At 37.2% G+C, this 25,378-nt stretch overlaps 2 protein-coding genes across 7 annotated transcripts; both read left to right on the forward strand.

Moving 5' to 3' along the window:
- The first annotated feature begins 802 nt into the window (after nt 1-802).
- Nucleotides 803-14,420, forward strand: mvp (major vault protein). 2 transcript variants are annotated; one of them, XM_058771962.1, is made up of 17 exons: nt 803-961; nt 3,455-3,621; nt 4,501-4,696; nt 4,978-5,101; nt 6,363-6,494; nt 6,732-6,826; nt 7,063-7,299; nt 7,781-7,906; nt 8,677-8,880; nt 9,807-10,048; nt 10,278-10,475; nt 10,597-10,741; nt 11,606-11,817; nt 13,133-13,249; nt 13,340-13,466; nt 13,554-13,742; nt 13,903-14,420. In XM_058771962.1, exons 2-17 carry the CDS (start codon nt 3,485-3,487, stop codon nt 14,026-14,028), a joined length of 2,607 nt encoding a protein of 868 aa, XP_058627945.1. In that variant the 5' UTR covers nt 803-961; nt 3,455-3,484; the 3' UTR covers nt 14,029-14,420. The 2 variants fall into 2 exon arrangements, with proteins under 2 accessions (XP_058627945.1, XP_058627946.1); XM_058771963.1 differs by having other exon boundaries at nt 8,680-8,880.
- A 2,898-nt stretch (nt 14,421-17,318) lies between these two features.
- LOC131537918 (trafficking regulator of GLUT4 1) lies at nt 17,319-23,736 on the forward strand. 5 transcript variants are annotated; one of them, XM_058771622.1, is made up of 5 exons: nt 17,319-17,451; nt 19,817-20,165; nt 21,904-22,196; nt 22,461-22,593; nt 23,598-23,736. In XM_058771622.1, exons 2-5 carry the CDS (start codon nt 19,901-19,903, stop codon nt 23,612-23,614), a joined length of 708 nt encoding a protein of 235 aa, XP_058627605.1. In that variant the 5' UTR covers nt 17,319-17,451; nt 19,817-19,900; the 3' UTR covers nt 23,615-23,736. The 5 variants fall into 5 exon arrangements, with proteins under 5 accessions (XP_058627605.1, XP_058627603.1, XP_058627606.1 ...); XM_058771620.1 differs by having other exon boundaries at nt 17,331-17,583; XM_058771623.1 differs by lacking the exon at nt 17,319-17,451 and adding an exon at nt 17,632-17,709.
- The last annotated feature ends 1,642 nt before the right edge of the window (nt 23,737-25,378 follow it).

The following is a 25,378-nucleotide window of genomic DNA, read 5'->3' on the forward strand; positions in this document are numbered from 1 at the left end:
ATCAAAATAATTTGTTGTTTTGTTTCTTTTGTTTTCTAGACCTTGCTCTCGTTTTTTACACTACATGCTTGAATCGGTGGGCGGGGCTAAAGCAGTGATGTAGAAGCAGGTGTTGATCTTCTTCTGTGGAGGCGGTGCTTATTCACACTATTATGTCATAAAGTGTCACATTCCTCAACCAGCCATTTTATTCAGCTGTTTTTAGACTAACAAGAAAGTTTTGAGTTCGAGTTTTGTTTTTATGGTAGTGACCTCTTATATGTCAAAAGATCAAGGGGATTTAGATTTTTCAGTTCATGACCCCTTTAAATAAAGCCATAAAATGTCACAGTCAACTGTACAAGGAAATATACCATTGTCAAAAAATCCTATTGGAATTTCAGTTTATCCTTTAGGATCTTACTGGATTCTTAGAATCCTATTGAACATTCTGATTGATTTTAATGGAATTTCACTTTGTCCTGATTTTATTAAGTTAGCCTTTTTAAGTTCTTTTGTTTTTTACACCACTCTAACATTACTAAATATTTCCAATGTGCTGCTTGTAGCTCACACACCTAACCTCTAGTTTACCACAACCTCAAAAAAACAGGAAGCAATGGCAATCGTTTGATCGCAATGTTACAAAGCGAATACACAGGTGGATGATTAAGAGAGGGAGCTGCCACCCCCTTACTGTTGATGAACGCTTTGAAATAAAATTATAAAATTATTATATATTTGCCTAAATAGGCCTACATCACGATCTAGGATTGATCTCTATACCCAGCTACAGTAAGCCACGTGATACTGTGACTCTTGCTCCGGGAAATCCCACTATGGGTCCCCTCCTCCTTCCCGAGACGACACACCTCTACCAGCTCGAGTTATTATAAACCATCGCACAGCATTCATACAGGCGTCTTAAACTGATGGATCCAACCTCGGACTGGCAGCTTTAAAGACGCATTCTTCTGAAACTGTGAGTCTCGTTTATGTCGTTAGGGCAGCTACATTCATCTAACTTGCTTAGCTGTGAATTTTGCTGAGTTGTCATGATGAACGAATGAAAATGTAAAGCACGGAGGACGATGCATTTTCTTAAGCAACGCGGAACAGCGTTGCCTTTAAATGCAAAACATTGACAATCGTTGCAGTTTTCAGTCGTGGCAAACTGTCGCAGTTTATTTGGACTTTAAATTAATCTTTACACGCATATTATCAGATGAAGAAATCAAAATAAACAGTAGTTTAATTTGTGATATCGCAGGCTCGTGCCAACCTTTAGTCAGTTCTTTCAGATGCCATGGGATGCTGCAGTTTTTACCATCACTAAAGTAATAGATTAGTTTAATGTAATTCTGTAATTTCCGCGTTCATCCTCAAGGTGGCCAGCCCTCCTGCTGATGTCACGGCATGCTTGAGATTTGATTGATTGATTTCAGACAGTGTTTGTTTTAGGGGTGTTGCTGTGGAGAGTTAACTTGTGTATGCGTAAATGTACACATTACAGCCAACAAACACAAAATATGTACCAGGGACATAAAATATCTTTCTTTTTTTTCTGTTCTGAATGCAGCCATAACTACTAAAATGGGTTATGGTGTTTTGATAGTTATTTGAAATGTTAATTTGATCACTGTCAGGCAAGGCCAGATAAAATGTGTAGGAGGATTATCTACAAGTTTTGTAATAGTGTACAACCAGTGTTGGGGAAAGTTACTTTTAAAAATAATGCATTTCAATATTGTGTTACTCCCTAAAAAAGTAGCTAATTATGTTACTTAGTTACTTTTTATGGAAAGTAATGCGTTACATTACTTTTGAGTTACTTTTGCGTTATTGTTTAAATATGAGCAGGGCTTGATTGTTTGTTTTTAATATAAGAAGTTCTATTTATAGCAAATGTAAAAGCCCTTTCACACCAAAAAGTGTAATGAATAAACCTCAGTCTGAAGGAAAAGTAAATTCACGTCTGTACAGTAGAACGCAGGAGAAGAAGGTTCAACACTCTTCAACACTAAAAAACAATGACGCACAATTGTTAGTTTATCTAAAGTCATTTTGCTTATTAGTATGGTTGAACTGGATCAACAAAGGTCAGCAGCAAAGACATTGGTTAATAAAATAGGATTGGATACATTTGTGTTATTTAACATATTTAATTATTGCAGCTTTGCATCCTACAAAAATTCATTTTGATGAATACTAAATCTGTTTTTTTGCAAGTGAGATTAATTAATGCACATTCACATTTAGTCTGAAACTACAGTAACATCATGTTCACACAGCAAACACTTCTGATTTCTCACAACATGGGGACAGGAGACTTGTCAGTCAATAAATGGGAAAACAAAGTAACTGGCGTTACTTTTTTGAAAAAGTAATGTGTTACTTTACTAGTTACTTGAAAAAAGTAATCTGATTACGTAACTTGCGTTACTTGTAATGCGTTACCCCCAACACTGTGTACAACATTAAGAAATTAGTTGTAGAAATGTAACCCTGCAATAATGATATTATGACCTTATATTTTAACTAGACCTAAATGCGAGTCTCCAATTCACACTGAAACAGTAAAACTGTTGTTGATAAATTTCTAAGGTATAAATATAGGAGTTAAAATGGTGCCATATTTTTCTGCCTGTTGTAACAAAGTCCACCTTGCTTAATTTCAAAATAATATGCTCTTTGTCAGAAAGCAACAATGTCATAGGTGACTTTGTAGCACCTAATCCAATAATAATGAAATTTGCGTGGCACCAAATGACAAATTAATAAATACACACCAGAGAAAGGGGTGTCCATTACAATGCACACACAGTCTGAAGGGGTTAATGAAAAATTACACTTTCTTCTTTGAAGAACAGTTAGATTGCATGGCATTACTTAATTGAAATAATAATAAATAGCTGAATTTGCCAGCTAAACTACTTGTTACTAAACTACTAAACTACTACCCTCACTAGTTTAAGGTAAGGAGCGATGAAAGGGTTGGGCAACATTCTTAGAGGTTGGTGTAACAATTGAGTGGGTGTGTTTGAGGAGAATTTAGATTGACAGACTTTTCTTGCTGCAAACTAAAATTTATAATTTAGACTTGACAAAATCATGGATTTATCAGCATTTTATCAGTTATAATCCCAGTTTAAAAAGACAACAAGCTAAGTGTTGTCATCTGACCCTTGGCAGCGCTATCATGAATTTGTCCCACAGAGATAAGAAGCTGAGGTGTGTTCGCTCATAAGAACTAATTCTGCTGAGCTTTATATTATTGGATTTTTCATGCATAATACAGACTGACATAGACAGAGGTAGCTTTTTAAAGTATCGTGGAGCGAATGGAAGCCAGCATAAATGTTTAATCAAATTGTGGGAATAATATCACATGACCCTGAAGAAGTAGTTGCATGCACAGATCTCTCCGTCATTTTACTGCATTTTGGTCACTAATCTCTACATTCCTCCAAATTAGAGTTTGTGAGGAGTACCAGTGGGAAGAAACATGGACGCTGATCATCTGCTCGGTGCCTCAATCATCAGGATCCCACCTCACCACTACATCCATGTGTTGGATCAGAACACCAACATTGCACGGGTGGAGCTCGGCCCTCTCACCTATATACGCCAGGACAATGAGAGGTAACCTGGAAAACATCAGGTTAACTACTGTATGATGCAACAGCCCTTGAAATACAGGTTCCCACTGGTTTGAACTTTCTTAGATTTGATGTAAATAGATTTTTAATCTTAATGTATACAAAGAAATTTTAGTGGCTAAACTGGGGCATCATATGTAGGACATTTGCAAATTAGGAGCGTGTCCGGTTTCAAGCTGTGATGAAAAAGAGATTCATATGGTGTGTAATCAAGCCTATTTCAAATCCTCTATTGCCCAGAATCCAAACAACAGCTGATATGAACTATTTATTAATAGTGTTTAAGTCAGTGTTCCGTTTCATAGATTTAGTTTTAGTCTCTCAGTTTCTTTTTCACTCTTCTTTACAAAACTGGAATCTGAAGCTGTTTTTCAGTTTTTTTTCTACAAATACAAATCACCACTTCAGTTCAGAAGTTTGTGTTTATTAAAATTTGTTCATGTTTTTGAAAGAAGCCTCTTATGCTCACTAAGGCTACATTTATTTGATCAAAAATACAGTGAAAACAGTTATATTGTGAAATAATTTTTACTCCAGTCTTCAGTGTCACATGATCCTTCAGAAATCATTCTAATATACTGATTTGCTTAAGAAACATTTCTTATTATTATCAATATTGAAAACCGCTGTGCTGCTTAATATTTTTGTGGAAACTGTTTTTTTTGATTAATAAAAAGTTCAAGAGAGCAGCATTGATTAGAAATATTTTGTAATATTATGTGTCTTTACTCTGATATTTAATCAATTAAATGCATCCTTGCTGAATAAAAGTATAAAAGTACCAACCCCATACGTTTGAATGAGAGTGCATAAGTCCTGATATTAGGTGATTCACTGAACTCTTCCTCCTGTTTTCTCTCAGGGTTCTGTTTGCCCCTGTCCGCATGATCATGGTGCCACCCAGGCACTATTGTGTTGTGCTCAACCCTGTTGCCCGTAATGACGAAGGCCAAGTTCAGTTTGATGCATCAGGTCAAGCTAAGCTCAGACATGCTGACCTGGAGATCCGCCTGACCCAGGACCCGTTCCCCCTCTACCCTGGTGAAGAGATTCAGAAGGTATGAAGTTGAGAAACATGTTGCTTTGCAGCTTGTGGCTTAAGAGCTCAGACTTGTGGGTAGTTTCAACAGGTGGTGGTTTCCTGCTAAAAGAGGCATATCTGTATCACTCCTATGTTTTTTCCATCAGCTCATGTTAACTAGATCACAACGAGCACCATTTTGCAGCAGTTCTCTTATCATTATTTATTATAATCATTATTTCTATTAATTATTAATATATATTTTCTTCTTATTATTATTGTTATTAAATACTTGGTCTATTTCTCTGTCTCTCACAGGATGTGACGCCACTGCAGATTGTGTATCCGGACACAGCCCTGCGTCTGCAGGCCCTGCTGGACTTTGAAGAGGAGGGAGGAGAGAAGAGGATAGCAGGAGACGAGTGGCTGTTTGAGGGACCAGGTACCACTGCTGCACAACTAGCATTAGCTTTACAGAGTTTTGTGTGCCAGCTTGGACTAGTTTACCTGCTCAACGCAACTGACAGTTTAAAATAATGAAGTTCAGAGGGAAATAAAAGGCAGTAAAGTTGTTCCTCATGGGGCAATGCTACAGTACACTGAAGAACGCTCTTCAATTTTTTATTTCCTACACATGATGAGTGAAGACCAAATAACTTTCAAGAAGGTTTTTCGTGTATTTAGTTTTGCCTGCATTGTAAAATCCGATAAGTTCAGAAAACTGAGAAACATTTAAGTAAACCAACTCAAAGATTAAGTTAATTGTTAATTACATGTTAATTACAGTTTCATTTAAATATTGATAACTAAGTCATTGATAATATTGTTTGCATATTTTGCTTTATGGTTAAGTACTAGTTATCAGTAGCACACTTGCATGTCCTAATGTAACTATCAAAGAGACTCTCACTATATACTTGCATGTACCGGTATATGTTAAGCAACATGCAGCATAGCCTTCGAGTTTTGAAGCCCTTCTGCAACCTAACCACAGGCTCTATTCTTCACCACAATGGTAACCCTACAAATCTTCAGAATAATGGAAACATTAAACACTAACACAGCTCTTGCTATATTAATTCATGGTGGTCATGAAAGGGAAAGTGAATCTATTCAGCACCGTTTTTCAGATATTAACTACATTTTGCTAGAGGCAGTTAGCTGTTGAACAATTGATAGATTAAAACTGAGGTCAACATGAAATGCTGTTTGCAACACAACTTGCCTCCATAATATGACAACAGGATGCTTAATGACAAAAGAAATGTGAGATTGGATTGTGAAAAGTAGCTATTACATACCTGAATGGAGCCAGTGAATGAAGACAAACATTTTCTGGAAAGGCATTCATAGATAAACCCAGAAACATGCAGTAAATAGGGGTCAAATTTGATTCCAGCAGTAGCTTATTTAGGAATTATTATGGAATAACTTTCTAGCCTGATAAAAATAATTCCACTTCTAATCTAATACCACAAAATGATTAATTTTAAAAAACAAATAAACCTAACTTGACTTGACTTAAATTTTATTTTCATGTTGACTATGAATTGGAAAAAGTGTAATTTGTAAGTTAAATTAAATTTGCAAGTTACTCTCAATCACAGTAAAGTGCACTGCATCCATCGTAATGTATGCATGCATTATAGGTGACATTATATGGTGTAAGATGTCTAACCTGGTGAGTGTTTCATTTCCGGCAGGGACGTACATTCCCAGGAAGGAGATGGCGGTACTTGAAGTCATAAAGGCCACGGTGATCAGAGAGAATCAGGCCATTCGCCTCCGAGCGCGCAAAGAGGGCCTAGACCGCAGTGGAGTCCGCAGAGTTACTGGTTTGTGAAATAGTTCACCCCCAAAAATTCAAATTTTCATTACTCACCCTCGTGTTGTTCCAAACCTGTATGACTTTTATCCATCTGTGGAACACACAAAAGATATTTAAAAAAATGTGTATGCAATGGAAGTCAGTGGCCTTTTAGTGGCCAATTGCCTTTTATTGTATAGGCAAACATAGTTCATATTTTGCATGCATATTCAAATACATATGGCTGAAATTGTGTGTGTTTCAGGTGAGGAATGGCAGGTCAGTAAGGTGGGAGCTTATCTGCCTGGAGCTCACGAAGAGGTGGTGGATATCGTCAATGCTTTCATCCTCACAGACAAGGTACCCTCTTCTGTCCCTTTCCCTGTAGTTCCCAGGAGCATGTTTTATTTCTCCATTCACACTTTAACTAGACAGGTAATAAGGGATTGGGGGGTTAATTGGTTCAACAGAAAGGTTAACGTATAGCACATAGTGATTAAGGATGAAAGCTCTTCACTAATGAAGTCACAGCTTCAGAGCACAATTTAGCTCCAAGCTTAATTATCAACGCCTGCTTGTCATTCCCCCTTGATTAGAAAGCTTTGCATGTGCGCGCTATCCGTCCGTTCCGTGACGCCGGGGGCCAAGAGCGGCGCACCGGAGAAGAGTGGCTGGTGACCGTGTCAGACAGAGAGGCTCACATTCCCTCTGTGGCCGAGGAGGTTATCGGGGTGGTGGACGTAACGACTCTGAACAGCAGGCAGTACTGCGTGATTATGGACCCCGTGGGGGCTGATGGGAAACCTCAGCTCGGACAGAAGAGAGTGGTGAAGGTGAGCGAATCGTTCTGTGGTTTCAACACAGGAAATCACAGCATTTAATGTTAAGTGCCTATTACTGAAAGCCATCATTGCATTGAAGGCTGCTACACTAGATAAACAGGGGCCTAATAAAGAACTTTTAAGTCACACTTAAAAATATATGAATGAAACCATATTAATGTAAATGGCATCTGCAAACAAGCAAATGAGCAATTTTTTGCCAAAAATAAATCTGATGCAAAGTGTGCAAGATGTAAAGGTTACAACATGTGTAACAAATGTTACACTTTGTTTTCAAATTTAACATAAGACTTAAAAAAAAAATCTGTGATAATTATCGCTGGCTAATTTTTATGTTGTATGTTGAAACCACTGTAAATTCTAATAGAACCATACATGTAGATTATACATTAGATTTCTAATTAAAAGTAACTTGCATAATAACTTTGCAATGTAAATTTCAAATGTAACTTGCATCGACTATTTCTCACAGGGTGAGCGTTCGTTCTTCCTCCGGCCAGGAGAGCATTTGGAGAACGGCATTCAGGATGTGTACGTGCTGTCAGAGGAGGAGGGGCTCGTGCTGCGTGCTGTCGAAGCCTTCATTGACACTGAAGGGGTAAAGGACGTGTTTGATCATCCATAATGAATTACTAAAATCACTCATTTAGTACATAATTAACTAGAAATTGAGTTTATGAACAGCTGTTAAGGTCCCTGCATGTGCTGTGTTCTGAACACCTGCGCCCTGCAGTAGAAAAAAGAAGAGAGCTCTGATTCATGCAAACCAGGAGAGAAATGAGTGAAAATGCAGGGTGTGGACCGACTAGGTTGTTGGAGATTTCACAACAAAAGAAGACAAATAGAGAGTGGGTGTATTGTGTTTACAGACGTTACTTGTTTCACAGGTGCTGCTGTTGCCCCTTGTTCTCAATAGTTCATATAACTCTTACAGCATTCCCAAAATGTTTGTCTTTATTTTTATAAGATAAGACAAGAGAGTGCTCATAAATCACCTTGTCAAAAATTGTGTGAACAGAAAGAAGTTGATTCTGGATCAATGAATATATTGTGTGAATTTAAATCGTCATTTAACATTGACATGTAGAGCACTAATATGGTAGAAAGAGGGGCGAATCACTTTCTTCATTAATTAATTCCCTTCTTCCCCATCCCTATTATGAATACTTTAATTCCCATCCTCATATTTGTTTTGATAAACATGATTTTTTTCTTGTCATTCACCTTATACACACACGCACATACACACAGTCTGATCGTATGCCACTTGTGCTGCAGTGTCTGTCCCCACCTTACACTAATGTTTGCCATTGTTACTCCTCCCTCCTTCTTTCTTTCACCCCACCTCCCCGCTCCTCAATGCTTCAGCAGGAAGAGGTAGATGAAGAAGAAGAAGAAGAGGAAAGCCGAGCCAAAAAGAGGGGAGTACAGCGGCGTCCAGGTGACCGTTGGATGCTGCGCGGCCCAATCGAATACGTGCCGCCCGCCAACGTAGAGGTGTTGCTTAGACGAGATGCTATCCCGCTGGATGAGAATGAGGGCATTTACGTCCGTGACATCAAAACTGGAAAGGCAAGATTGGAAGATTATAAAGAATCGTTTGACCAAATGCATTCTTTAAATTTCTAAGATTTTCAGAATCACATTTGAGTGTTTAAACTCTTTTAAGAATAGTCACATGGGAAAATTAGAGGATATTTTGAGACTAGGCCTGAGAGCATAGAGTTCAGGCAAAAATGAAATTTTGTTAAGCTTTACAGAGACTAAAACTTCATTTGTTGTAAAGTGTGCATCTAATGACATATATTTGATTATAAGCCACAGCGGAGGGGAAGATTTTTTTGTGAATATTGCCTTAAATTTCAGATTATTCCACACACAAAGCTGTCATATGGCATCAGAATATTAAAATAACAGATATACCATTCAAATAAATATTATTATTAATATTTAGGTTACACTTTATTTTAAGGTGTACTTGTTACAGTGTAATTATACATTTAAGTAATGAGTAATATTAATGAACTACATGTACTTACTATAGGGTTAGGTTTAGGTGTTAGCGTTTGGCTTAGGGTTACTTGCATGTAATTATGCATAATTAATTGTTATTATAATAGTAATTACATGTAACATGTGGAACATGGACACCTTAAAATAAAGTGTTACCAATATTTATTTAATGAATAAATACATTTTATTAATTTTCTCCATTCAGTTTAATTTTAAGGAAAAGAGTAGCTTTTGTGTTAGACAGACAAACAATTATATGGGTTAGGAAATATTCCTTAATCTTTTATTTCAATTTAGTAAATTTAGAAGGTGTAACATAATGAATGTAACATAATAAGGCAGTCTCATGTTTGGAGAACTACAGTGTAGCTTGAGTTTGATTAATTCATATTGACAAAACCAAACAAGCTCAAGGGTAAATACTAAAACCTTACAAACAACACAATGAAATTAAAGTGCTTTATATCCCAACGTCTGTTTCTCAGGTGCGTGCTGTGATTGGCCAGACCTACATGCTAACGCATGATGAGGAACTGTGGGAGAAAGAGCTTCCAGCCAATGTGGAGACTCTTCTGTCTCAATCCCTTGACCCGCTAGCTGACCGCTCGGAGCGAGGAAGAAACTTTGCAACTGTGCAAGCTGATAGAGATAAAACCAGAGTGGTGTCCTATCGTGTCCCACACAATGCGGCCTTGCAGGTGTACGACTACAGAGAGAAGAAGGCCAGGTATGTTGTGATACTTGTTTGAGTGACAGTCATATGGTTTCCCAAGACTTTTAGGTCCATATTTAAGTTTTGTGGAATTCTTCTTAAAAGTATTTTCATTATTTATTACTTATTTGTTTTATTTAATTAATTTAGTTAATTGTTACATTTCTAAATGAAAAACTTAATTAGAACTCGGATTTCATAATTTGAACATTCTAAATCGGCTGCCATTCTCTTTCTCTCACAGGGTGGTGTTTGGCCCTGAAATGGTGATGCTGGGTCCTGATGAGCAGTTTACAGTTCTTTCCCTTTCCGGGGAGAAACCCAAACGTCCTAATGTCATCAAAACCATTTGTCTCCTGCTTGGCCCAGACTTTTGCACGGACATCATCACCATCGAGACGGCCGATCACGCTCGCTTGCAGCTGCAGCTCTCTTACAACTGGTACGTTGTGTCTGTGTGTGCTCTAAAGTCTTATTAGAAAACGTCTCGGAGTAAAAATCAAGTGCAAATAAACAATATGCTGATCAGAGGAGTGAGCTCACTTTCTTTCTCTCTGTGTCAGGCACTTTGATATCAAACAGTCCACTGAAGCGGCCAAAGCTACGGCTCTGTTCTCTGTGCCAGACTTTGTGGGTGACGCGTGCAAAGCCATCGCTTCCAGAATCAGAGGAGCGGTTGCCTCAGTGCAGTTTGATGATTTCCACAAGGTATGTGACACACCTTTAGACACCTTTATTGCTCTGATACCTCTCTTTGTTTAGTGCTCTGGCTTTTGCCCGTGATTGTAAGTGTGGCAATTAAAGTTAAACTTTGCACTACTTTTCAAAAGTTTGGGGTCAGTAAGATGTGTATTTTTTTTAATTAATTAATACAGCACATTTATTTAGCAAGGATGCAATGTTAATGTGCAAAGTCACAAAAAAAAAATTCTGCTTCAATTAAATGCTGTTCTTTTGAGGTTTCTCTTCTTTAAAAAATCCTGAGAAAATGCATCAAGGTTTCCACAGAAACATTTAGCCGTTACAACATTTATAAGAAATATAAAGAAATGTTTCTTGAGCAGCAAATCAGCATATCAGAATGATTTCTGAAGGATCATATCACACTTGATGCTGAAAATTCAGTTTTCCCATCACAGGAATTAACTACATTTAAAAAAGCAAACAGTTATTTTAAATTGTAATAATATTTCACAATATTACCGTTTTTACTGCATATTTGGTTAAAGAAATGCAGGTGAGCATATAATACTTATTTCAAAAACGTTAAAATTCTTACCCACCCCAAGCTTGTGAACAGTAATGTATATTTTCTGTATTTGACCTGTGTGTCCATGTGTTACAAATTGCTTTAAAACTTTTGAAAATTCCTAAAATATTGCGGCTGCACTTGTTATTTACTGTAAAGCTTTCATGTTGTGTTTCTCTTGATTTGTTCATTTTCAATGTATGCTTAAGCCCCTAAAAGCAAAGAAAGCAGCATATATCCCAAGACGTAAATTCAAGGATGTGATCAGGCTTGTTCTTCTTATATGTCTTTGCTCTGACCATATGCATCTATTCCTCTTTCAGAACTCCATCAGGATCATCTGTTCGGCTGTCTTTGGTTTTGATGAGAAGATGGCGGTGCGGTCCAGCCTGCGCTTTAATCAGAACGGGTTAGTTATCAGCAGCGTGGACATTCAGTCTGTGGAGCCGGTGGACCAGCGCACCCGTGACGCCCTGCAGAAGAGCGTGCAACTAGCCATCGAAATCACCACCAATTCACAGGAGGCTGCTGCTCGGTACAAACCAAACACTTCATCTTACTGTCTTTATAGTTGTTTTCTTTAAATATATTTTTTATTTAAACATTTAAATTCTTTAATTTACATATAATTGTATAATAATTGTAATTAAAATACTTAAATTCTTAAAATTTCTTATTTTACAGAATTCAACATTATTACGTACTTTTAAGATGTCTTTTCACTATCTCCGACAAACAACAGACTCCAGATTCATTTCCAATAATAGTAGTGCAGGAGCTGCGTCATGTTACAATCAAATGCGTTTGCAGAGTTTTTCTGATCCAGAGCTTCAGATGCATTGGAATATTCAAACCTTTTAGCTTTTCTAATCAGAACTATTAGATTAGTGAGAACCATAGTCAGAATTACCAATATTTTTGCACTAAAAGGTCAAATATATAACACTGTTTCTGTAAAATGGGTGATTATGAAATTTAAGGGTGGTCGGTCCTTCTCTTTTGCAGCAGCCAAACCCATAGCCTGCCTTCAAATGTGAGGTCTGCTCCTTCACTAGCCAGTTTTAAATTGTTTTTTATTATGTTATTATTTTTTATTGTGTTAGTTAGCTGTATTTTTTAGTTATTTTTTTTAACCAAATCAAAATAACCCAACTACAGTTTAATTGAGATTAATTGGAATGCACAATGAAAAAACATGTTTTTTGAAAATGGTTAAAAACGGAGTTATCTGTTTTTGCAAATTAACTCTTCATATTGCATTTTCTGTACAGCACTTTGGTGCAACTCTGTTGCTTTTAAATGTGCTATAGAAATACATTTTGACCTGACTTAATTATTTATATTAATTAGCCCTAGAAAACCACATATGTTTTTTTCAGATGTATTGACAGTCATTGTTTTTTGTGTGGATATATATTTATAAATTCATTATTTATTCAATCATTTTCCCCTGGTGAATAAAGGTAGGGTAACTGTTCCTTCTTAAAGAATTTGAAAGTTCTGTGCGACTGCCACTAGGGGGGCAAAATGCAACAATCGCATGCAAGTGTCAGTGATAGTGAAAAGCTTGATGGGTATTTTTTTTTCCTTCGCCTAATTCTTAGTCTCTCTGAATCTCTCAATTTACATAAAAAGTGGTTTCCTCTGATGTTTTCTTTAAAGGTACACTATGTAACTTACAATGTTCTTTCGCAATACACTTACAGTTTCATTTATTAACTGCAAGAGTGCCCAAAATTACATAGTGTATCTTTAAAGAAGACTCAAATTTCTGTTATTCAACCAGCTTTCCCTATTTTTCCTATGTATTTGTCTGTCATGCCTATTTACATTAATTTTCCTTCTTTCAGACACGAGGCAGAGCGTCTGGAGCAGGAGGCTCGGGGTCGTCTGGAGAGGCAGAAGATCACAGACCAGGCAGAGGCAGAGAAAGCCAGGAAGGAGCTGCTTGAGCTGGAGGCTCAGAGGTGAGTTCACTGCGAGGGCCAATGCTATGCTAAAGTTTGTCTGCACATGTAACATTTTCATGGTCAATAATCAGTGTGTGTGTTTCTCAGTGCTGCAGTGGAGAGTACAGGAGCGGCGAAGGCTGAGGCACAATCTAGAGCCGAGGCGGCTCGTATACAGGGAGAGGCAGCGGTCGAAGAGGCCAAACTCAAAGCAGAGGCCCAGAAAATCGAGGCCGTATGTCATCCAGACTTTGCTAGTTCTCATCTTTTTCTATTCTTAACCTGTTATAATTTGACCATTTCCCTCTCCTCTGTGTGTCAGGACGCTGAGCTGGCCCGTCTGTGTAAGGCGCGTGAGCAGGAGCTGAATTACAAGAAGGAGATGGACCAACTGGAGGTACAGAAGCAGCAGAAACTGGCAGATATTGAGAGCCTGCGCTTCAAGCAGTTGATGGAGAGCCTGGGCACAGAAACCCTGAAGGAAATGGCCCGAGCCGGGCCCGAACTACAGGTAAGTCAGCATTGGGATAGCAAATGAACGTCTTTCTGTAGTGGCTTTGCATCACAAATGTTTTATGGATGGATGTAGATTCTGTCATTTTAATATTTTGTCAGTGGGATAAAAAACCTAATAAAATAATTTGTCTGACATGTACCATGTTTTCTTCCAGGTGAAGCTCCTGCAGTCTTTGGGTCTGAAGTCTACTCTCATTACAGATGGCTCCTCTCCTATTAATCTCTTTACTACTGCCAATGGCCTTCTGGGGGCTCTGCAGGGCAAAGGACAGGGTGAATAAATAAAAAATAGTATAGACAGAGGTTAAGAGGCCTTATACCACTTGATATGCATAAATAAAAACTGTGATGCTGTACTCTGTTATTGTTTTCATTCCTAATAGCTATTACGGTAAAGCCATGTAAGTGTTGCATTAGTAGCACCTTTGCTGTCTTAGTTGAACTAACGCTCAGTTCATTGTAATAGATATGTTTTGGCTTTACTAACACGTATACATTAGATAGACTTTGAGTGTCATGCTGAAATGTGCCTTTGGTGCCTTAAATAATTCATTTCAACCAAAAGAGCTTTCTAGAATATGTGTTTCTTTACTGTGCTTTGCTTTTTACAGCAATAAAACAACATTTAATGTCCAATAATACCTCAAATATCAAATAAAATATTTGCATTGCTCATCATCGCTCTTCATTTATTTAATTTCCTAAAATTAGATAAAATTATAGTTCGATGCCATCTATCAGTCATCAGCTGTGTGTCAAGCCCTGTGGTGTAGAGCAACAGCAGGGAGCGGGATCCTGGGAGAATGATCAAGCAGACAGAGAGCCAGTGTACTACCATAACAGTCTCAAGTTTATTAGGGAAGATGGATCATATTTATACCACAGATTCATACAACAACAAACGATGTCCTGGGGCAGGACATCCAATCAGAGTACTCAAAATGTGTGTGTGTGTATTGTTTATGCTACATTGTCCTCACAAGGATAGTAAAACCTGAAATTTTTGACATTGAGGGAAAAAAATGATTAAAAATGGTAGGTAGGTAAATATAGTCTAGGTGTGTCCGAGACGGACTTAAAATAGAAAGGCATGTCAGAAGTAAAGCCCAAAAAATAAGAAATATTATCATAATAAACATTTGTTAATAAATACGGATTTTAATGCTTGTGATTTAGATATCTGGCTATATATAGTGTTTTTATTCATTTTACTCTCCCGTTTAATCTTACTTAAAATGTTATATTTTAGACCGATTACCCTTTGCAAAATCTTTATCAAATCCCAAATTAGAAAAAAAGAGAAATAAAAATTACTTCACTTGGAAGTAGTTCATTTGTCACATGACATATGCAATGGAATCGTTCATGAATAGGCTTGAAAGTAGTTCAGCTCACAACACTTCTGCGGGTTAAATAAATGTGATGGACAGTGTTGGGTAAAGATACTTTTAAAAGTAATGCATTACAATATTGCTTACTCCCTAAAAAAGTAACTAATTACGTTACTTAGTTACTTTTTATGGAAAGTAATGCGTTACATTACTTTTGAGTTACTTTTTAAATATGAGCAGGGCTTGATTGTTTGTTTTTAATATAAGAAGTTCTATTTATAGCAAATGTAAAAGCCCTTTCACACCAAAAAGTGTAATGAATAAACCTCAGTCTGAAGGAAAAGTAAATTCACGTCTGTACAGTAGAACGCAGGAGAAGAAGGTTCAACACTCTTCAACACTAAAAAACAATGAAGCACAATTGTTAGTTTATCTAAAGTCATTTTGCTTATTAGTATGGTTGAACTGGATCATCAAAGGTCAGCAGCAAAGACATTGGTTAATAAAATGGCATTAGATACATTTGTGTTATTTAACATATTTAATTATTGCAGCTTTGAGTCATATTCTGAGTTTGCATTTTACTGTTTTAATTCATTTCGATGAATACTAAATCTGTTTTTTTGCAAGTGAGATGAATTAATGCACATTCACATTTAGTCTGAAACTACAGTAAGATCATGTTCACACAGCAAACACTTCTGATTTCTCACAACACGGGGACAGGAGACTTCAGTCAATAAATGGGAAAACAAAGTAACTGGCGTTACTTTTTTGAAAAAGTAACTCCGATATTTTCTTGTAAATTAAAAAGTAATGCATTACTTTACTAGTTATTTGAAAAAGTAATCTGATTACGCAACTCACGTTACTTGTGCGCCCATGGGCGTGCTGGTCTAAAAAAAGAGGTATTCAGGCGCATCATTGGCGCCTTGCTATTTTGAGGAACTGAATATAGACTGCGCCATAGACCAACTCAAACCTGGTCTAAAGTCAATGGTGCAATATTTTTTTGTTATTTAAAAAGCGCGTTAGTAGAAAATGCGCCTCTGGGCGGGTCCACAACGCGCGTTCACTTTGCTTATTACACACTCTGGGACCTGCAGCAGCACACAAACATGCCAAATATTAAAAATTAAAGGATTACAGTGTAAAATAATATTATTGTGTAGGCTACATAAATATAAAAATGTCATACACGTCATAATGGATAGTCATTGCGTGTATCAGAATTAGCCTACCTATAGATTGGGGGAACTATGGTCACTTTGTAGGTGGATCGGCTGTTAGCATGAAACTGGTTCCTCGACAAAAAGCCAATAAGATTTTCCCATAGGCTTTTGGATTATCGCAAAAAATAAACTTTGTGTTTAACCATAGTTCATGAAACTTACACGTTTTGTCCATCAAGATAATCTTCACAAAATAATATACATGACGAATTTTGAAGCCTAAATAAAAGCGCCAGAACTAAAAAGCTAAACTTAGGCTACAAACGAACTACAGCACCACGGTCGCTCGCCTTCAGCGTCACCACCAGCGCTCTCGAGAACTGTTTCAAACTTACTTTTAACATGTTCAGTGAAGGATTTACTCTGTATATGAATTTTAATCCACGCTACAGGAACCGTTTCATGAATAAACACAAAACTAGAGACAAACTAAAACTGAAATGAGACATTAGTAATAAATATAGTGAATAAATGAAATAATCATAACTAAAGGACATTTAAAGCACGTATTTCTGTACATTTCGAAATAAGGTGCATTAAAAGTCAATAAATCCTTGATTAATATGAATATTTTAATTAAAAACGTATCCCCACGTATTTAAATAACAGCAGAGTGAGCGAGTTTTTGGTGTAACTGGTGTGTTTTATGTCGTAGAATAAAACGTGAAAGTATCTTGAGCCTGTGTGAACCACGGACCTTATTTAAGGAATTGAAAACATATAATTATCTAAAAAACGCTCTAATATTAAAGCATTGTTTAAGCATCATAATCATTTTCTCTTCAAAAAAACATCAGAGCAGATCGATTCCCTCTGTTTTTCAACTACTGTGCAAGAACTAACCTTAAATGACACTAGTAACACACAAAAGACTGCTGTAGGTGTGTATGGTGGAAACATGCAAAAAGGAATCGTTTTAATTCAACCGACTCAAAAGATTCGAGTTACTGAATCAAAATCCCTATCACTATCCAGAGCTTTCTCTCTACGAGTAAACCACCAAAAAAGAGAAACGCGCGCATGCCACAGAGTGGAGCACGCGCACAGGTTCACGCAGTGAGTGAGAACAGAGTCATAAACGCAGTGGATCATATGCCGACAGATCACCCCACGTTTTTGCACTGATACACACTAGTTTATGGTAGGATAAAGAAATTCTTTATTTTCATCTTAATTCTGTGGCACCACACGAACTTCGATGTGCTACTGTTGATTTAAATTCAAAATGAGAAATATCCTAATGATTTTTGCAGTCATTTTGCATTAGATTAAGGTGAGTTCACTTTCGATCTGCATGCTTGCTCCTGGTTTTTAAAGATCATTTCGGTTCTCGCATCAGTGCATCAGTCGTGGCTCGGGCGCTGTGGGTGTGTCACTTCTCTTACTGCTGTTTTCTTCTGTATGTATATATGTGCATGCACTGCTCTCGTTGTGCTCTATGACCATTATTCTCACTGAATTATAGCCATTTGGCCATTTGGCAGGCGTACAGAGGACCCGTGTGTGCCTGTGTCTGTTGTGTGCTAATATCTTTACACTGGTACCTCTTTGAATTTCAAAGCGTGAGACAGATGAAAGGGAAAAGTCATTGATGTGAGATTGATTGATTATTCAATTGATGTTAAAAGTGACATGGCGCGCGAGTCAGTTGCAGTGTTCATTTAGTATATATTGTCATAAATCATAAAATGTTTTATAGTTGCAGCAGATATGGGTGTGTCAATTGATGCTCTTTGTTTTCTCACAGACGTTGGTGTATAGGCTAAATCTAAGGCTCATGTGGACTTTAAAGTACAGCGTGTACTTTATGCAATGAGTATATTACTTTGTTTCTATCTGAATACGATTAGGGTCTTTTGTTGGAGTCATTTTACACTGAATAGGTGGTTTTCTGAGATCTTGGGTGTGACAGCTAGTTTTAAAGACCATACACAGCTCCAACATGTTGTGTAGTTTTAGGCAGTCCCACAAAAATCTGTCATCTTTCAGATCTGTATGATGAGGCGGATGAACAAGGCTGTGGTCTTTGTTTCATTTTTGTCCCTGCGGGGTCTCAGGGCAGATTCCTGCTCTGAGGGAGATTAAATGCCGGCAGGTGAACAGGTGCAGACTGAGATGTTGAAACCCCAGAACAGATAAAGTATAGTGAATTTGTTTACATATTATTATCTCAAAATGATAGCAACTTAATGTAGATTTTATTTTGGTTTCTCCTGTTCCAGCTTAATATTCAGTAACAAAATTCAGCCATTTGATTTCCTCAAAAATTTTAAGAAATTTTATATATATATGTATGTATGTGTGTATATATATATATATATATATTTACACACAGGACTGAATGGTCGTGTAAATTATTGGCTTCATATAGGCATGGGCCGGTATGAGATTCTGACAGTATGATAACCTTAGATATAAATATCAGTTTCACGGTATCAGCTGTATCAATACAGCTCTAAAGTATGTTATTTTTAAATGTCTTGGTAAAAAACAACAACGTTTTTTCCACTGAACACAATATATTTTATTTTTAAGAAATATAGAACATTTTGGAACAGTACACATGTCAGGCTAAATAATTAAAATAAATAATTGAATTCTTGTTAATTAAATTAAGTGCAGTCACTTAAGTGAGCCTAAACCTGCAGCTCAACAATAATAAGAACATAAATAAATAATTTTCTTTAAAAAAAAAGAAAAAAAAACCTTCTAAATGAAAAAAAAAAGAAAATGCTGTCACTTAACCTAAACCTACAGCTCAATAATCAAAAACAAATCAAATCAAATCATAATTTCTATAAAAAAATAAATAAATGCAGTCATTAAACCTGCAGCTCAACAAGGTTTTTGGAGATATGCTCACTTTCTACACATTCATCTTTCAGTCCAAGTTATGAGCGGTGAGGTACAAAGATGTGTGCACATACACATAAGGAGAGCGCGCGATTGTGTCACACACACACACACACACACACACACACACAGTCTCTCTCCAAACAGTGGCAAAGACACTTGAGAGCCAGCAGTTTGTTTGTTTTTTAAATGACGTGATTTTGAACAGATGTAAACAATGGCAGGAGGCTTAAAATTATAGACGTGATACCAGCTAAATTTAATCATTGTACTAAATCCCAGAAACGTAGTACTTTAGTCTGATTCCCCGCTCTGTGAAGTAACTTGAGGGAGGAAAAAGTTCCAGGGATTCACCTCCTTCGGCCATCATCCTACACACAGGTGACTCTCACTGACTACTGCTTGCACCGCACGAAGGAGGAAGGGCCGCACAGTCCTGCACTTTCCGTCTTTGACGACACGTAAACAACTGCGCATACCGCAGGATCGGTATAACGGGAAATTTCAGTGGTTTTGAAACCGTTAATTTTCCAAACCGCGGTATACCTTGAAACAGGTTATCGTCCCATGCCTTCATAATATAAAGACATGTCAATAGGCATTGTACAATTTATATAATGTCTTAAATATTTTTATTGATTTTTACCCAACAGTTCTCAACGAATCAGAAACCCTAAATTTATACGGACATATAAGCTTGATTTTGCCACACATCAGTTGTCATAAACATCTTGGGAATGGATGTGAACGCTGAGGCCAGCATTCCCACTGCTGCTCCTGGTGCTGTGGAGGAAGAACAGCAACAGCAACAATCAGAGCAAGAGACCAGTCAGCAACCAGGTACAGAGTCGGACCTCACCGCCAACACCTCACAGCCAGTCAAGACCGAGCAACAAGATCCACCCCCCACCACAACACCTACCCCCGCTGGAGACCCCGCCCCCTCTCAGGATGCCCCACCCAGAGATGAACTGACAGTCATCGACGAGAATATGGAAACAAGTAAATAACTATTTTAAAATTATTTTAGTCATGCATTTTGCATTCTTTGTTTATTAAATAGTTTATAGAATACTTTTTAATATAAATTAATTTAAATTTTACATTTAAGGTAGTAGATCAGGACCTGTTCATATCACCTGTCATCAGACCCCATGACATCAAAATTAGAGTTAAATCCATGTTTGCTAGCTTTGAGGCCATCTGTATGCCAGTGTACACCTAAAAGATTACAAAATTAAAATTTAGTAGATTCATATTTAAGACTCATGACATTATCTTGCACTTGCACTTCCCCTAATACCACTTGCCTCTGACTAGCAATATTAATTGGTAAATCTTGTAGCCCTTTGATATGACACCCCCTACTTCCTGTTTCAATAGGAAACTTACAGCACAGTTTTTTTTTATGTTTTTGAAAGAAGTCTCTTATGTCTACCATTGCTGCATTTATTTGATCAAAATACAGTAAAACATTAATATTGTGATATATTACTACAATTTAATAACTGTTAATAACTGTTTTCTGTTTTAATAAATGTGACCCTGGACCACAAAACCAGTCTTAAGTCGCACTGGTATATTTGTAGCAATAGCCAACAATACATTGTATGGGCCAAAAGTATAAATTTTTCTTTTATGCCAAAAATCATTAGGATATTAAATAAAACAACAATATTAACAATATTAAATAAAGATAATGTTCCATGAAGATATTTTTAAATTTCCTACAGAAAATATATCAAAACTTAGATATATACAAAACTTAGCATTGCTAAGGACTTCATTTGGACAACTTTAAAGGCGATTTTCTCAATATTTAAGATTTTTTTGCACCCTCAGATTCCAGATTTATCTCGGTCAAATATTGTCCTATCCTAACAAACCATACATCAATGGAAAGCTTATTCATTTTGAAAATTTTTTTGAAAATTTGACCCTTATGACTGGTTTTGTGGTCCATGGTCACACATCTGAAAATGTAATTTATTTCTGTGATTTCAGCCTCATTACTTCAGTCTCCAGTGTCACATGATCCTTCAGAAATCAGTCTAATATGCTGATTTGCTTAGGAAATATTTCTTATCATTATCGATGTTGAACACAGTTAATACTTTTGTGGAAACCATGATTCCCCATTTTCCCCAAAATTTCCAAAGAACTGCAGCAAAACCAGTTTTTGTTAATTTTATAAACAATCTCTTTATTGTCAGCTTTTAATAATTCAGTGCATCCTTACTGAACGAAAGCATTCATTTGTTTTTAATAAATCATGCTAACTTTTGAATGACAGTGCATTAACAAAGGAAAGAAAACAGCACTTGTCAAGGCATGGGGTTTTTAATAATCACCTTATAGTCCCACAGTGATGTACAAGCTGCTCCTTCTGTCCTTACGAGAAAAATGATCTCTCAGCATTTTTTTCTCAAATTCTGAGTGTTAATCTTAGACCAGGAGCCAGACTGATACAAAATGATTTACAACTTCGCTCTGCTTTCACTCCCTTTTCTTCTCAGCATTTGTACCATCCCCCACTCTCTTTTCTTGTCTGTTTTTCTCAACAAGTAGATGAGTCAGATGCAGTTCCACTCTGCCAGTAAAAACTAAGCAGGAGATATCGGTGCCTTTAGTTTAGAAACAAACAAAAGAATCGCTTCTTTTAAAAACAGACACTCTGAAATGCAGGCTTATATGCATCCAGCTATTGTCTCACGTGTTTCTCTCTTTCGCATCACTACAGGTAATGGTGTTTGCCCTGGTCCTATCGAAAGGTCTCCGAGCGCTGCTTCTCCTCCGCGGCAGCAGCATGCCAAGCCCAACCATCCGCACGCAAACGGGCGAGCCAGGCTGAGCAGCCGCTCCGGGTCAGTGAGTCACATGGGGTCACCTCGACCGTCACTCACCCGACAGCCCAGCGCGGCTACCGATGTCGGAGACGGATCCAAACCCAACGATTATCTCATATGGGCGATTCTGGCCTGCCTCTGCCCTGTCTGGCCCATTAACATTGTCGGCTTGACCTTCTCAGTCATGGTGTGTGCTTGTGTGTTCATGGGGTGGGATTGCTGGATACAGTTTCTGTCGAGTAAGGAGGGACTGCGATTTCACTTGTGTATGCAAAAATTATGCTACGAAGGGGAACAAAAGTAACTTCTTTGCCTTTGGAGATTCAATTGAAAACATTTCTTACCAGCCAAGAAACTGTATTTGGCATAATTCCTTCAGGTGATAATGGAATTATTTATTCTTTATGTATATTTTTCCTCCTTTTCATTCAACTTCTCTTTCTACTCTCAGTCTCGAAACAGTCTGCAGCAGGGCAATATGGATGGGGCGCGTCGTCTTGGCCAGAATGCAAAAATCCTGTCCATCGTGTCATTGGTGGGTGGGATTGTCATCATTATTATTACTATCGTCATCAACTGGGGAGGTGAGTATCCGTCCCACGAGGCCAGAGCATGTGAAATTGAATGCTAGCTTAGAGCTGACTTTGCGATTTGGATCAATGTTAAGTTGAAGCTTTAGCTCAGGATTTGAATTAGATCTGATTACACACTGTAAAAAAAAAAAGTTGAGCCAACTTAAAATTTTAAGGCAACCAGCTTCAGCAGATTTTTGAGTTTTCTCAACTTGTCGTTTTAGGTTTATACAACAAAAATTTAAGAAACTCCCACAAAAATAAATTCTGCTGAAGCTGGTTGTCTTAAAATTTTAAGTTGGCTCAACTTTTTTTTTTTTTTACAGTGCAGGTGAGATCGATCTTTGGCCTGTATCTAATGAAGTTTGTTGTTTTATAGCTTGTAGAAGTAGTGATTTTCACAAGTAACCTGTTTATACATCTGATATTATATTTTAAAGGTTAGATTAAGATGTAGTTTTTTGTCAGTTCAGGATCTGGAATGTGACATGCACCATTTTAAAGTTTGGGTCGGTAATTTTTTTTTTGATGTTTCTGAAAGAAGTCTCTAATTCTCTTATACAAGGCTGCATTTATTCAAAATAGTACTAATGTAAAATATTATTATAATTTAAAATAAATGTTTTTTTATTTTAATATATTTTAACATGGCAAGCTGTATTTTCAGCATCATTACTCCAGTCTGTCACATGATCCTTCAGAAATCATTTAATATTTTAATCATTTAATATAATTTATTATTATTATCAATGTAATTAATCCTTTCTGAATAAAAGCATTAATTTATTACAAAAAAAATCTTACTGGCCCCAAAAGTTTGTATGGTTTGAAAAAAATATACAAAGCTACAGAACAGAAACATCACAGGCTGCCTTTGTAAAGCAATATTGTTTGTTGTGTCTCTTCTTGTGTCTTTTTTTCTATTGAATTGTTTATATGTGTATCATTTTCGAAGTAGGTGTTTTGTTTGCAATTCACTTTGCTTCATTCTTTCAACACCTCTTCTTCTCTTTCAGTAATACTTAAGACCTGATGGCCATCACGACACCAACAACCAATCCATGATGACCCTTTTCTTCTTCCATGTGTCATTCATCTCTCTACATCTGAATGCTCCTGAATGCTTTTTCAGTTGTTTTGTACTTTATCTGAAGACTCTGAAGCTGCATTTATTTTCTATCGTGCCAGAACTATCAAAAACAACATGGACTCTTCAGCTCTTCGAATGCCTGGAATCACGAGCGAAGCGGCAAGGCATGCATGTTTTCTTTTGTTTGTTTGTTTTGTTTTTTTCAACAAAGGACTCGTCGTTTGAGATGATGTCAGTGAGGAGACCACACGTATGATCTCATTTCATTTGTCATGCACCCCTTGAGGATGTGAGGGAGGAAAAGAATGAGAGGGGATTTGGTTCTCCACAAAGATTAGAAGTATTTTTTATGCACAAGCTGATTTTAGTATCCCTGTTCAGAAGTGTGAATCCATAAAGAAAAGCTCAGATTAAAATGTAATCGATTATATAAAACAGCAGATGGCTTCCGAGTTGGCATCCATCCACAGATGAGTCCAATTACCTTAAGAGCTGCTCTAGATGCACTTTTATCTTGGCTTTTATTTTTTTCCTTTGATGAAAGGATGAGCTGCACCCAGCGTTTAAACATGGGCTCTTCATTTTTGATTAGACATGATGATTTTGTCTCAAAGGATTGAAACGAAGTGGAAGAACAGCACAAGAGCCTCTCTCTCACAATGTACAGATATTAAGATGAGGTTATCACACATAAACAAGAAATGATGTATCAGAGAATCCTACAGATAGAGAAGGAGGGAGAGGTGAGGAGAAAGTGGGAGGGATCGGGACCTAGCCGCAGTCTTTTGTTTCACACAGATGGAGGGATGGAGAGAGAAGGAGAGAGGAGGAGAGGAGGGGGGCAGTAGCTTCAGATGAAAAGATACCCCCAGAGATGGCGAGATGTAGGGAATGCAGTAGTGTTGAGAGGGATCTGAGCTGCCTCTGATTGGCTGCTTGCATGTGTGTGAGCGTGAGGAACGCTCGCCAACATGCCCTCCCCTCTTCCTCACAGCTATGCTCGGCGAGATCCTTCAAGGCAAACAGAAAGCAGACCATTAATTCAGTATTGTGTTTTAGCAGTATGAGGCAAAACAATGATACAAACAGTCATGTTTTTATACCATAATGTTTACAATAGAATCAGACACATTCAGCAGGAACGCTAGGACGTTTTGACCATGACGAATCATTTTACACAGCTACAAACTGTTTGTTTGGTGGAATGATATGTGTTGCTCAACAGAATGCTACCTGAATCTTTCCTGGTCAGGCCACACCGACTGTGCCAAAATTCAGACTCTGCCAAGACTCCAGCTTGGGGGGGCATGTTTGTGACTGAAACAGGAAATGAGAGCATGGATGCATTTTTAAGAAGGCATATATGTAGGGATGCACTGATATTAAAATTCTAGCCCATACCGATAAGCCATTAATTGTTCTCTTGTTATGGCCGATAGCCGACAAATGGCTGATATTAAAAATGTATACTATTTCGTCTATAAAAAGATTTAAATGCTAAAAATGTAATTTAGGCTTGAAAAAAATATTACATTTCACAGAGTTATTGAATTATTTTGTGTGTTTAAAGATTAATGAGATGACAAAGGTAATCTAAATGTAAACATAGAGGAAATCAGAATGCACATTTACAAATCCAATATAAGTCTAAACATTTTTAAATTGACTGATGCATTTAAATATGATAACTGATAAATTAAATTGAAA

Source organism: Onychostoma macrolepis, chromosome 03 (genome assembly GCF_012432095.1).
Source record: "Onychostoma macrolepis isolate SWU-2019 chromosome 03, ASM1243209v1, whole genome shotgun sequence".
Taxonomy (NCBI): domain Eukaryota; kingdom Metazoa; phylum Chordata; class Actinopteri; order Cypriniformes; family Cyprinidae; genus Onychostoma; species Onychostoma macrolepis.

What these genes read in the sequence shown, in the direction of transcription:
- LOC131537918 (XM_058771622.1), top strand. Translation starts at nt 19,901, where the DNA reads ATGGATGTGAACGCTGAGGCCAGCATTCCCACTGCTGCTCCTGGTGCT. An exon ending in CGACGAGAATATGGAAACAA is followed by an intron (nt 20,166 to 21,903) that starts GTAAATAACTAT and finishes GCATCACTACAG; the next exon opens with GTAATGGTGTTTGCCCTGGT. An exon ending in GCTTGACCTTCTCAGTCATG is followed by an intron (nt 22,197 to 22,460) that starts GTGTGTGCTTGT and finishes TTCTACTCTCAG; the next exon opens with TCTCGAAACAGTCTGCAGCA.
- mvp (XM_058771962.1), top strand. Translation starts at nt 3,485, where the DNA reads ATGGACGCTGATCATCTGCTCGGTGCCTCAATCATCAGGATCCCACCT. An exon ending in GTGACATCAAAACTGGAAAG is followed by an intron (nt 8,881 to 9,806) that starts GCAAGATTGGAA and finishes TCTGTTTCTCAG; the next exon opens with GTGCGTGCTGTGATTGGCCA. An exon ending in CTTGAGCTGGAGGCTCAGAG is followed by an intron (nt 13,250 to 13,339) that starts GTGAGTTCACTG and finishes TGTGTTTCTCAG; the next exon opens with TGCTGCAGTGGAGAGTACAG.